This window comes from Sinohyriopsis cumingii, chromosome 7 (genome assembly GCF_028554795.1).
Source record: "Sinohyriopsis cumingii isolate HCF-2022 chromosome 7, ASM2855479v2, whole genome shotgun sequence".
In the NCBI taxonomy this organism is placed as follows: domain Eukaryota; kingdom Metazoa; phylum Mollusca; class Bivalvia; order Unionida; family Unionidae; genus Sinohyriopsis; species Sinohyriopsis cumingii.
In genome coordinates, this window is record NC_142967.1 from 78,915,817 (window position 1) to 78,928,702 (window position 12,886).

At 36.8% G+C, this 12,886-nt stretch overlaps 1 protein-coding gene across 1 annotated transcript; it reads right to left on the reverse strand.

The window, feature by feature from the left end:
• Positions 1-11,819: 11,819 nt before the first annotated feature.
• On the reverse strand, positions 11,820-12,311 carry LOC149795589 (protein CFDP2-like). The gene has a single exon (XM_089963823.1). It carries the CDS (start codon positions 12,309-12,311, stop codon positions 11,820-11,822), a length of 492 nt encoding a protein of 163 aa, XP_089819949.1.
• Between the last annotated feature and the right edge of the window lie 575 nt (positions 12,312-12,886).

The window sequence follows — 12,886 nt, forward strand, 5'->3', positions numbered from 1 at the left end:
AGGGATTCAGGAAAAAGTAAACAGAAACAAAGGCATTTATAATAGGTAATCTTGTATTGTCTAAAAAGACTGAACATTGCAAATTTGTCACATAGTGGATGCCATTATACTAGTACATTTAGCAACACAAGTAGCTTACTAATGATTGTTCTTGTTTTCGGTTTAGTACCATTTTTCAGCACATGATAGGCTATACATGGCAGCCAGTATATTTGACAGAGAAGAATCCTGCAAAACCCCAGAACAACCATTGACCTAGGGGAGCTAAAACAAAAGGATTTCATGTTTTATATTATTTATGTTATGAGATAACACAATCATGTGAGGAAATTAAATTACCTATGGTTGACTCAACTGCAGTGCATTTTTTACATGAACACATAATACATCCTACATGAAAGTTTACTATTATCTACAGAGTAAAGTCATATCCAATATAAACTTAGTAACATTTAATTCAGTCTTTCTTCAGTTTCAACAGCATTAACTTTTTAAAAAATGGGCCTGTACTGTACCATACTTTCATGGAGTGCACAAGAAAGGGAATTTTCAAATGTACTATAAAATATACACTTTGTCTGCAATATAGGAAATGAGTGTACAGAACTTCATTTTCCAAAAACTATGAAAACTAAACTAAAGAAGTAAGAGAAAATACTGTATTGCAATTATAGTTTAAAAGAAGGGATTGTTGAACAGTGTACACATGAACTTCAAGCTAAACAGTATACTGCAAGCCAATAAATTCTTTGAACATAAACTTTGTAGTGTCCTACAGCCTCACAGTAGCACTAGGTTTGAATTTTAATGTTTATCATGTTGTGTTTACTAACCTTTTGAATATGACCAGTACTAGATGATCATAATAAATATGCTTGGGGATCCTTTAAGGGCACTTTTAGAACATTGCTGGCTATATTGAGCCTGGTCGGCTGCCTTAGTGTGTCCCATAGCTAATAATGTGTTTAATGTAACATTAAAAGCTAAGACAACAACAACAAAAACTCTATCTTTATTAGAATGAAAATCCTTTACCTGGCATATAGCCCCTGTATTTAATTATGTTCATCTTCAACAAATGCTAATTAAACCACAGCAAAACCTGTAGACTGTAGATGCAAGAATAAAATGCATATACCTGTGTCTGGATAGAATATGTATCTTTAAAAAATGTTGGTATTTCTGATTTCCACCAGTCCTAAAAAGACTAGCATATTTGTTACAGTATATAATCATAAGTGAATTTTACGTTAAAGTAGAGAAGCATAATATTGTATGTCCAATGACTGACCACACAGACACACACATAGACACACAGTGTAAATTAACAAAGGTAATCTGTGCTATTATCACCTCATTTTGCGATGGTGTTAAAATGTAATCATGCTGTTGAAAATGAAGACTGAAAATTTTTACTGGACACATTCTGAAACTCTGTCCACACAAGTGTGATTTTTTTAAGCAGTTTTGACACAACGAAATGTATATGGGGTTAGATATCAGAATTGTTATGACCTCTGCACAGTAGAATGGAGGCTTAGATCTGTTTAGATTTGGTCAAACCTCAAGTGGACCTTACTTCTGGAAACAAACACTACTAGCATGGTAAAGATTGCTAAGAGATCTTGAGTGTATGGTATTTATCCCTCTCAAGTGATCTAGATTTCAGTTTTCATGTAAAAATAAATTTTGATTCAGATTTTTTTTAACAGTTGACTTACTTTGTCACATGTCCAGTATCTCAACCTGGGGTTGATAAAACTGCATGAATTGGCATACTAGTACTTAATCTGTTTGATTTTACTGATAGGACATAGAGTCCTTGTAATGTTCCCTATTAAACCTAAATTAGAATTGCTTGTTTTTTTTTCTCAATAAGATATTGACTACAAAGCATTGAAAAAATCATGTCCTGTATATTTGAAAATTTTTAAGCATGAAATTCAAGAATAAACTCGAATCAAAGGCTCAGATATTATATGTGGGGAATATCATCATAATCAAAATTGTTCAGGCTGATAGAGGAACTGATGCTAGCAAATCCTGAAGGTTTTATGATTCTAGCTTCATTTTAGTGAAAGTTATAATATATCAAAGTATTCTGATCTTCGGCTTGAACTTGAGTTTTTCTTAAATTGTTTCAAGAATATGGGGCCAGGAATTTAAGTGTTTCATACTTCCAGTCATCTTTTTGCAAGAGTAATTTCTAATCTTTGTAGTTAATAGGGCTATGAAAATGAATTACATTCTGTTGTTCAGTTTCATCATATCATGCCAATACAAATCCTTTAACTGCATTTAATATGCTCCTCCAGTCACACCATATTTGCGTTTTTAAGTACAAGTACAAGCAAAAGAATGAATTTTGATACTATATCTGAAACTATTATCTAATCTCGAGGCTGAGCTACATAACATGTGCTATTTCCTTTTCTAGTTCTGCAGATTATTATGTGAATCCTGTTTGACTCTTCTACAAAGCTTTTGTAATACAATTTATAACATAATAAATTATTGAAAATCTGTTTCTTTTCCTATTTTCTTGTGCAAACACCTTTATAAGGGCAGAAATGATTTGTGGTGCATATAGATCTCCAGAACGAGATGACATTGCTTTGAGAACAAATAAATGCAATTATGAAATCATTAAATATGTATTCGCATGATACCCGCTTTAAAAATTAGATGGATATAGAAATCTGCATGGCTCAACCCAGTTTTAAATTGTTTAAAGGCTTAGGTCATATATTAGTGTGGGTCTATATGTGTGCTGCCAGGAAATATTGTAAACAAAAATCATTAATTTCCAAGATAAAGTAGACAGACTCTTTTTTGATGAATGAAATAACTCGGAAGTATCTAGAAAGGCTTAATAATATATTAATGTTTCCAAAGCACAATTTTCTATTTTGTTAGTCATTTTCTTATCTTTGCAATGGAATTTAGTTTCATGTTGACTTGTAAGTTAAATTTACTCAACATTGGTTACCAGGTTAAATCTTGGTCAGCTCTAATACAGAAAGAAACGAGGAATGTAGATCCATTATCATAACACCTCAGAGACTTTAATTGTATATTTTGGAGAATATTAATATCTGTCATCTGAACGAGTGCACTTGTAACTTTGTTTTGTCCTATGGCACAAGTAATACTCAATGCATGCTCGAAAGGTGGAATCTAACATCTTCAAGTTAATGAAAGAATTTGAGCAAGAGATAAGCAATTTGTCTTATTATTACCAAGCATAATTACAGGAAAGTCTATTGTGGCCATCTTTTTCAGAGATTTTTTAATAAATTTCAAAAGAAGCTCTCATGCCTTTACCAAAATTGTGTCAGCAGAATACAACATAACATGTAATGGGTGGCACCATGAACTGGAGACTGTTTTATCGAAGAGGCAGAGATAGATGCAGGAATTTGCTGGCTCCGCACACGACAATTAGACGTTGGTCCAAAAAACGGTACCAACATCTTAATCACCATCTATTGTATTTGAAATTACAGGTTAAAAACTATCTGTTCCAAATCTGTGTAATCTACTCTAAAAGATCCAAAGCTGACAAAAGTTCGTTAGGAAGATTATCAGTTGTTAATTGTTTAACCTAGGTGAGAGCTTTCCAAACATATGTGCGCTGAGCAATATGCCATTTTATTGCCATCAATACAGAGGAAACATTTAATACCTGATGGTCAAAAATTTAAAGTCCTTGATAGACTAGCGGCTTACTGTATATCCCAATTTGAGGCCAGTGTCCTGAAGGAAGTAGACAAATTTAAAAGTTTCACTACAGAGCCAGATGAGAAAATGCTGATTCAGTGCGAGTTGTATATTTCGTGTAAGACTGAACTGCTAGCCCAAATTTCATACATCTCTCTATTATGACAGTCTATCGCAGATGCATGGGATGAGTATATGGAGATCTTACGCTGTATTCAAGATGTTGAAGAGACAGTGAGTCATCTGATACAAGACTGTGTTTCTTCTGATATAAAGCATTCCAAAGGAACAGCAGCTATCAGAAAGAAAATAAGGATTCTAAAGACACATTTAGGTGGCAACGTTTTCATATTTTTGTCTTTTAGCACTATGGTGAAAAGTTTAGATCTTAACTTCATGTGATAAATTTAAACTGTAAAATATAACCCTTAATGCCCTAATATAGAGCAAAAACTGCCAAGCTTATATCGCCTGTCGTTGACACTGAAAACAATTCACCACTGGTTAAATGGTATATTACCTTCTGAAAGGTATTTAAGCTAACTGAATAAACATGAACTATCTGGCTTTAAGCTATTTAAATTGAAATTTGACTGCCATGGAGACAACATAAAAAACACCTTAATTTTCATTCCAGAGAGCACTGCATACATTTTTATTAACTAATATATATTATTTCTGAGTGATTCAATATATTTGAATATCAATTTTCACAGAGCAAATTATACAACAATATGTATTTGGATGCAAACAAGGGTCATCATCATATGCTATTTGTGTTTCAAGTTCTATACATTCATATGTTCATCTTTGCTCATCTGTGTACCTTTCTTTTTATTTAATGTTTTGTTTTGACATAATTCACCCATAAAATTATAACTGAATAACCAAATAAGTTTGCGTTCTTTATGCAGTTATAATTCATACTTGAACAAGATGTTTTTCCGGCTCTCGGTACGAAAATGCACACTCATACACATTACTCTTCAGTCGCGGGAGTTCCTCTGCTGGCTCTGGCTAAACACTATTTGAAGTGGGTGAATACAGATTGCATGAACCTCTTGTGTGTGGTATCAGGATAATGTGACTGGGTGGGACATGATGTTATATGTCTGCGGCACGATGCCACAGTGCTAAACATCACTATAAACTGCCTCTCTGCAGACATTGTAGCGATATGTCTGAAATTGTTTTAAAACTACTTTAAAAAGCCATATCACACAAACATGTGCGCGCTAGATCCAATGATACAAGTTTATTTATTGAAACTTTTTGGTTTAATTGAGAATGTTTGTTAGTGTTGATAACGTAAAACAGTTTTTAAAAGAGTTTTTGAAGACAGCAAACATTATTAAGGCAAGGAGATCAAATATCAAAACAGTATTTTTGCAAAATGTAATGAAATAGGCAATAACATCACTCATTAAGCTTCATAAAATTGATTTTATTTGATGGATACAAACGATCACCTCAGTACCTCTAAATCATCTAATTGGTCATGATGTGGTGATGCTAATATATACCAGGAGTAATTTTTATGTCAATAGCGAAAGTAGCCCAATCCAATGGGCATTTGTTAAAACTTAATATATATACTTGTCTTCATATTACTCATATGTATGCAGAATGATATGTTTAGAAATAAAAGGACAAAGATTCTTTCAAGGATTTCTAGAAATTGAATTAATGGAATTAATTAATTTTATTATCTCCATATTTACGGAATAAATATTAATTTACTATCTGGTTGTACGATTTCTGACATGAAATTATCTACGTTCAAGAAAGTATACTGTAATCTGTAATCGTTGAAACATGTGGGTGGTATTTACAGCGCAAATAAAAATCTGGCTTCCAATATATATATATATATATATATATATATATATATATATATATATATATATATATATATATATATATATATATATATATATATATATATATAATGCACAGTTTTAAATATTTTGCTGGGGAAGAACAAAGGTTATGTACAACATAAACAGAGCGTAAAATGAGTTGTAAATTAAGCTTAAAACATCTCTTATCTTATCTGCATTCTATTTGGACCTCATCCATTGCATCGTACAGCAGATGTCATATGATGGGATCATCAAAACCACCACATCGTAGTGTTTTCAAAGAATTATGCAGCATTTAGACCGAATCGCCATCCCATTTTAACAGGTGGAATCGCCAACACGATTGCAAGACAGCATATTAATCTCAGAAGTGCCACTAACTGGGTTGGAAACATCATTTTGATTTGCTTATGAGAACATTTAATGTGCAGTAAATGAGAGGTCAAAATGATCGGAGTAGCCATATTTTTCTCTGCAACAACTGACTGAGTAAAGGTTAGAATGACTGATGTTAACTGAGACAGAATCACAGTTATGAATGTTGAACTGGTAGTTCATCTTGACAGAATTCCTAAAGCGGCAATATCTCCATGGTCAAAGTGCCCAGCAAACAAATAATGGCGAATGACAAAGAAATGGCAAGTGTACCTGTTAATAGTAAGAGTGTATGTGCCACCTCCAGTGACATATAAATTAGACACGTTGCAGGGACAAATATATGACAGAAGGTGGACCTCGTTGAAACAACTGCTTTCGGTAGGGGATGAGTGGATATATAATCACATCTATGGTATCGGTATCACAACACTAAAGGGACAACTCAACTATTGTTGCATCATATTCTTGTCTCTAAGAAAATAATATTTTTTCTGATTTTGTTTCTTCAGAAGTGCCAGTTATTGAAGAAAATAACTTTCATTAAATACTTAGCAGCATTAAGGTCTAAACAGAAAATAATATGTTTATTAAGTACAGCCTCTAAATTTAGGATGAAGAAAGCAACAAGCAGAATAATTTATTATAATTTCTACACGTACCTGCTGAAAAATGAAAGCCGGCTAAAATGTGGACTTGGGAAATTTTTATGGTTGTTATTTCTATCACCAGTACATTTTCAGAAGAATAATTGTTATCACAATTTAGTATCATATTAAGCGGCTTTTTTTTTTTGTCAAAGAACTACAAACGTGTTTATTTCCAAAAGACTCAGTACGGGATTCCTCAAAAAAAAAAAGAAGCTAAAATTAGCAATTATCGATATGTAAAGCTACATATTTTTTAATGGTTCTTTCAAAAATAGTCCAAAATGGAAGTTTTCTTAGACACCGTTTCCATTTATGTATATTAATATTATTATTATACACAGCTATAAATTCATAGCGATATATTTGTAGTAGTAGTAGTAGTTGAAACATCGTAGTAGTACTAGTAGTACAAGTGGTAGTAATATAAGTAGTAGCATCATTATTATTTTTAATATGTAAAACCTCCTTGCTACTACTACTACTTCTAGTATTCCTAGTAGTTCTCTTATTATTGCAATATTCAGGCCTACTGAGTTGATGTAATGCAAATTGCTGCTACAGACAGGTGACGTTTGTAGTAGTAGCAACAGTAGGAGTACTGCTGCTACTGCCTTGGCAAAATCAAATTAAACTTTAATTTTTACAGTTACTATTGCTGCTGCTGCTACTGCTACTACTACTTCCAATTCTACTACTTTTACTACTTCCTTGAAAAGAAAACAATATATAATAAAATGGCACAGTTTATAAGAATGATATCCGTTGCACAAACTACCATGTTAAACATTTCTTTGTAGGAAAGCCCAAAGTGTCAAACATAGTTATGTACAAGCTATATACAATAAATGGCTCCTTTATAAATATCCAGAACTAGCAGTTATTTGAGTGATAAACTGTCTCAATAATCTGCTATAAATATTATAATACACAGCTCTGTTGAGTTCATATAATGTGTAAAAGCAGTAGTAGTTGTTTTAGTAGCCTTATTGGTGCTAGCATTCCATAGGCCTCCCTGCTACTACTATTAGTATTAGTATTTCGGAAGCCTTCCTGTTTACTTCTACCAGTATTATTATTCCAAAAGCCTCCCTGCCACTACTACCAGTATTAGTGTTACAAAAGCCTCCCTGCTATGCTACCATAATTAGTATTCCAACAACCTCTCTGCCACTACTACCAGTATTAGTATTACAAAAGCCTTCCTGCAACTACTATCAGTATTAGTATTCGAAAAGAACCACTGCAACTACTACCAGTATTTTTATTCAAAAAGCCTCACTGTTACTACTACCAGTATTAGTATTCCCAAGGTCTCCCTGCTAAAATTATCAGTATTAGATATCCAACAACCTAACTGTTACTACTACCCGTATTAGTATTACAAAAGCCTGACTATTACTACTGTCAGTATTAATATTCCAAAAACTCCGTTTCTACTACCAGTATTAGTATTCCAAATGCGCCCACCCCCGTTTCTAATACCAGTATTAGCATTGCAAAAGCCTCCCTGTTATTACTACTAGTTATACCATCATTGTTAGTACCAGTATGTCAAGAGTATCCTTGTTACCAATATTATTATTAGCATTAGTACTACTATTACTACTGCAGATACTGCTACTTCCACTATTAGTATTACTGTTACCAATACTACAACTACTACCTTGCGGAAAATAAAATTTGAACTTTACAAATTGCACGTTAAAAAAATAAAATTGTGGCCTTCCAAATGTGTACAGGTTTATGCAGAAAATGTATACAAAGAAAATTACTTGGTTTATAAGAGTAATATTTTATCCACTTTGTTTCTTATTTTATATGGAGTTTCTTCCAAAAACAAGAAAAGAAATAGGCAATTATCAACAGGAAACGCTGCACGTCCTTACTGCTTCCTTCAGAACACAAACAGAATTGGCGACTATCGGAGGGAAAAGTTGCTTCCAGTTATGAATATTTTATACACAGATATATGTTCCATCCTATTGAGTTCATGTAATGTGTAGTAGTAGTAGTAGTAGTTGCAGCAGCAGGGGCATTAGTTGTACTGGTAATATTAGTATTAGTAAGTATAAAGCCAGCTTCAATCTTACCAGAAATAAAATTACTACAAATGAAAGTTACGAAAACATTATTATTTCATTATCTGGTCAAAAGCAAGAAAAACACCAGAAGGAAGAGCAGCAGCAGCAACAAAAACAACAACTAAGATTCCGGCAGGAAAGGCTTCATGACAAGCCACATACGTAGAGACCAACAGAATACAAGAGGAACATAATAAACAGAGAAGACAGATAACCAGAAAGTAAAGTGTGATTATTGTTATGGTTGGGATGGGGTGCTCTTAATATTTTATTTTAAACTATTATGGAAGGGACTTCTGGAAGTTAAATTTTATGAAAGACATGTAAAGCTCCGAGCCCCCAGTCAGCAATGCCGACAGTTAGATGGTTGAATATACAAAAAGGTTGAAATTCAATGAAAAACAATTTAATAACAATTCAATTATAAATGATTCAAATTTCCTTTTAATAAGCCTATTGCATCACTTTGATTAGCAGTGTGAGATTGATGTCGACCTGTCCTTGTACTCATTATTTCTCTCTCCTATTTCTCCCAATTCCTTCTCCTCCTCCTCCTCAACTTTCTTTAGACTCCACTTTTCCCTCCACGGCTACACTTCTGTCGAATTCTACTGTTCCGGCTAGTCTCACCTCCGTCTCCAACTCTTGAAAACTTGGGACTCAATGGAACCTGATGTTCTCTGTCCCCTAAAAAGCTTCATGTGAAAACACAAGGACTGTTGATTCCTTTTCGTTTGCTCTCTCATCTAACAGTACACACAGCCTATTATTACATAACGGCTATTAAATATCTTCGGTCACACATTCATTCACATCGAGATACCCATACATTCTTGAATGGTAAAATAAACGCCATAATACAAAACGGTATCAATTACTTTTATACATATATCAATAAATTGCGTCACATCATTAAATATTCCTAATCCCGTTATACTAAACAATGGCACAATAATCACACGCATTTCTTTACCTTACAACTCACACAAAGTATGCAAATATTCAAATAGCCTGGCCCTAGGGAAACGCGAACGAGTCGACCGCCTTAGGCCCCGCGCTTTCAGGAAATCAGCAATGCATTTTTTCCCTTGGGGTTCCGCGCTCATTGCTTGCTGCCTTGGGCCTCGAACATCCTAGGGCCTGGCCTGCAAAATATCCATGCTCTGATATTGAATAAATCCATAGTAACTAATCTTACATAATTAAAACATTTTCCAAATTCACAATTCAAGCATGTGTAAATTCTAACATAACGCATTAATAAATGCACTGGTTTATTACGAAGTGATGATGATGTTCGTCCATCGGTGTCGACGAGGACCATTTAATGTTATCGATTCACTGGGGGTGGGTCCGGAGATGGCTGATCAGTCCGATCCGGGCCCGGAAGAGTCTGCCGCAGTGGGGACATGGATTTGCAGGTTGCTGACCGGGAGTTGGAGAACTGCTTTTCCTGGATTTGCGCAGATCACGTTTTTCAGCTGCGTCCACCAGTTTTTTCTGCTCAAAGGTTTCCGTACCAGCGTTGACTTGACTGCGCCAAGCAGATCGGTTGGCAGCGATACTCTCCCAGCTGTCAGGATCAATGCCTAGGTTCTTCAGCGAAGCCTTGAGGGTGTCTTTGTACCGCTTTCTTTTTTGACCATCGTGAGATCATTTGCAGTGCTGAATCTCTCCATAGAAGACCTTCTTAGGTAGGCGTTCTACCGGCATGCGGACAACTTGGGAATCCTTTCAAGATTGTGCCTTACACAGCATGGTGTGGATGCTTGTCATGCCGGCTTTAGTGAGTACCTCTGTGTTTGGTGCCTTATCCTGATATCTGATTTTCAGTAGTTTCCTCAGGGAGCTCATATGGAAGTGGTCAGTTTTTTAACATGGCGGCTATACACAGCCCATGCCTCGCAAGCATAGAGGAGGGTGGGGAGAACAACCGCTGTGTAGACTTTGCGTTTGGTGGTAAGCTTGATGCCTCTCCTATCCCAAACATTTGAGCGGAGTCTGCCAAATGCTATGCTGGCTTTGGCAATCCTAGTGTTGACCTCATCGTCTATGTGGAGTGTTGTGAGAGGGTGCTGCCGAGGTATGTGAACCTGTCTATATTTTTGAGCTTATGACCGTTAACAGTGATGGATGGTTCCAGGTAATCTTCTCCCGGAGCTAGATGATGCAGAACCTCGGTCTTGCTGGAAGAGATGGTGAGTCCGAAGTTGGAGCACGCTGTGTAAAAAAGGTCAATGCTCTGTTGTATGCCTGTCTCCGTGCTGCAGTTGAGGGTACATTCATCTGCAAACAGCAGGTCGCTAATGTTCTCAACTTGGACTTTGGTTTTGGCTTGGAGCCTCCTCAGGTTGAACAACTTCCCATCCAGACGGTATCGGATACCTATTTCAACATCGCTGTCCTTGAAATCATCCATCAACATTGCGGAGAACATGAGGCTCAAGAGATTGGGGGCTAATACGCATCCTTGTTTCGCACCATTCGTAACTGCAAAGGGTTTGGAATAGTTACCATAGTCCTGGAATCTTGCAGGCATGCCATCATGAAACTGTCTCACCATTTCAATGAAGTCTTCGGGACATACAAATTTGGCCATAATCTTCCAAAGGCCTTCCCGGATGACAGTGTCGAATACCTTAGTCAGGTCCAGGAAGGTTGTGTATAGCTGAACATTTTGTTGAAGACATTTTTTCTTGCAACTGCCTGGTAGCAAAGATCATGTCGATGATACCTCTCTCCTTTCTGAAGCAAAGGAGCTCAAGAGTGGGGCTGAGCCAGATGTTACTGGGCCATAAATATCATCAGCCTTTCGTCTCAGCCATGTGTCCCACATCTCGCGTAGTTTCTTCTGCACAGCTTGGCGGACTCTGCTGAAGGAATCTTTCTTATCAGCGGACTTGGGGTCGTTGTTGTATGCACGATGGAGACAATGCTTCTCCTCTAGCAGGGACTGTATTTCTTCACAGGTCTCGTCAAACCAGTATTGGTGCTTTCGCGCAGTGACGCCAAGGGTTTCAGATGCAGTTTAGCACACCAGATGTTTGAAGACCTTTCAGCATTTCTCTACATCGTTGGTAATAGAGTCTGTGGTTTCTAGCTGGCTTGTCAGAGCTTCAGACAGAGCTTGCTCATTGTTGCAGACTTTCAGCCTGTAGACGTCGTTTTGGGACTTTAATTCCCCGTGGACGTCTGGGAGGCTGAATTCTAAGATTCATCTTGGAAATCAGTAACCTGTGGTTTGTCCAGCAGTCAGCACCACACATGGCCTTGGTCACAGGGACATTCTGCCTGTTATTCCTACGAACTAAGAAGTAGTCTATCTGATGACAATGCTTAGACTGTGGGTGTATCCAAGTTGTTTTATTACGGTTAGGCAGACGGAAGATGGTGTTTGTGATCATGAGATCATATGTTGCGCACATTCTCAAGAGCAGATGTCCATTACTGATGCAGCTGCCAATTCCAAGTCTGCCAATAACTCCCTTCCACGAGATGTGGTCCGAGCCAACTCTGGCATTAAAATCACAAAGAATGATCAGCTCGTCTGACTTTGGTACCGAATCAATCAGAGTTTCCAGATCCTGGTAGAACTTGTCTTTGGCTTCCACCGAGTACGCCATGGTTGGTGCATAAGCACTAATGAGTGTGACTTGCTTTTTTCCATGTAAGGGTAGCTTCGGCATTATAAGCCGGTCATTAATTCCCTTTGACAAGACGGAGAGCTTATTTACCAAACTCGACTTGACAGCGAATCCAACTCCTGACTCACGACGTTCATCGATGCCACGTCCACTCCAGAAAAAGGTGTAATCAGCTTCAACTTCAGTCACTTAGCCCTTGTTGGCTAAGCGAGTTTCACTTAGGGCTGCTATCTCTATCTTGTAGCGAGCAAGTTCTCTTGCAATCAGGGCAGTTCTTCTCTCTGGTCTGTCAGCCTCTGCACGATCCAACAGAGTGCGTATGTTCCACGCACCAAGAGTGAGTGGAACCTTTTGGGTTTTCTTTGTGTTTCGACCGCGAGAATGGGATTCCCTCCAGCCGCGGTAAGCTGGTCCGGGTAGATGAAGCAGGCTTCTTGTTAGGACACGTCTTCTAGCCCCTTCCTCAGGCTATGGAAGTAAGCAGCGCTATCCTGAAGAGCCTTAGTCGCTCTGAAGTCTGCCGACACCCATTACTGCTTCAGATAAATGGAAGT

Excerpts from the sequence above, each read along its gene's own strand:
- LOC149795589 (XM_089963823.1), bottom strand. The coding sequence starts at position 12,311 with ATGGCGTACTCGGTGGAAGCCAAAGACAAGTTCTACCAGGATCTGGAA.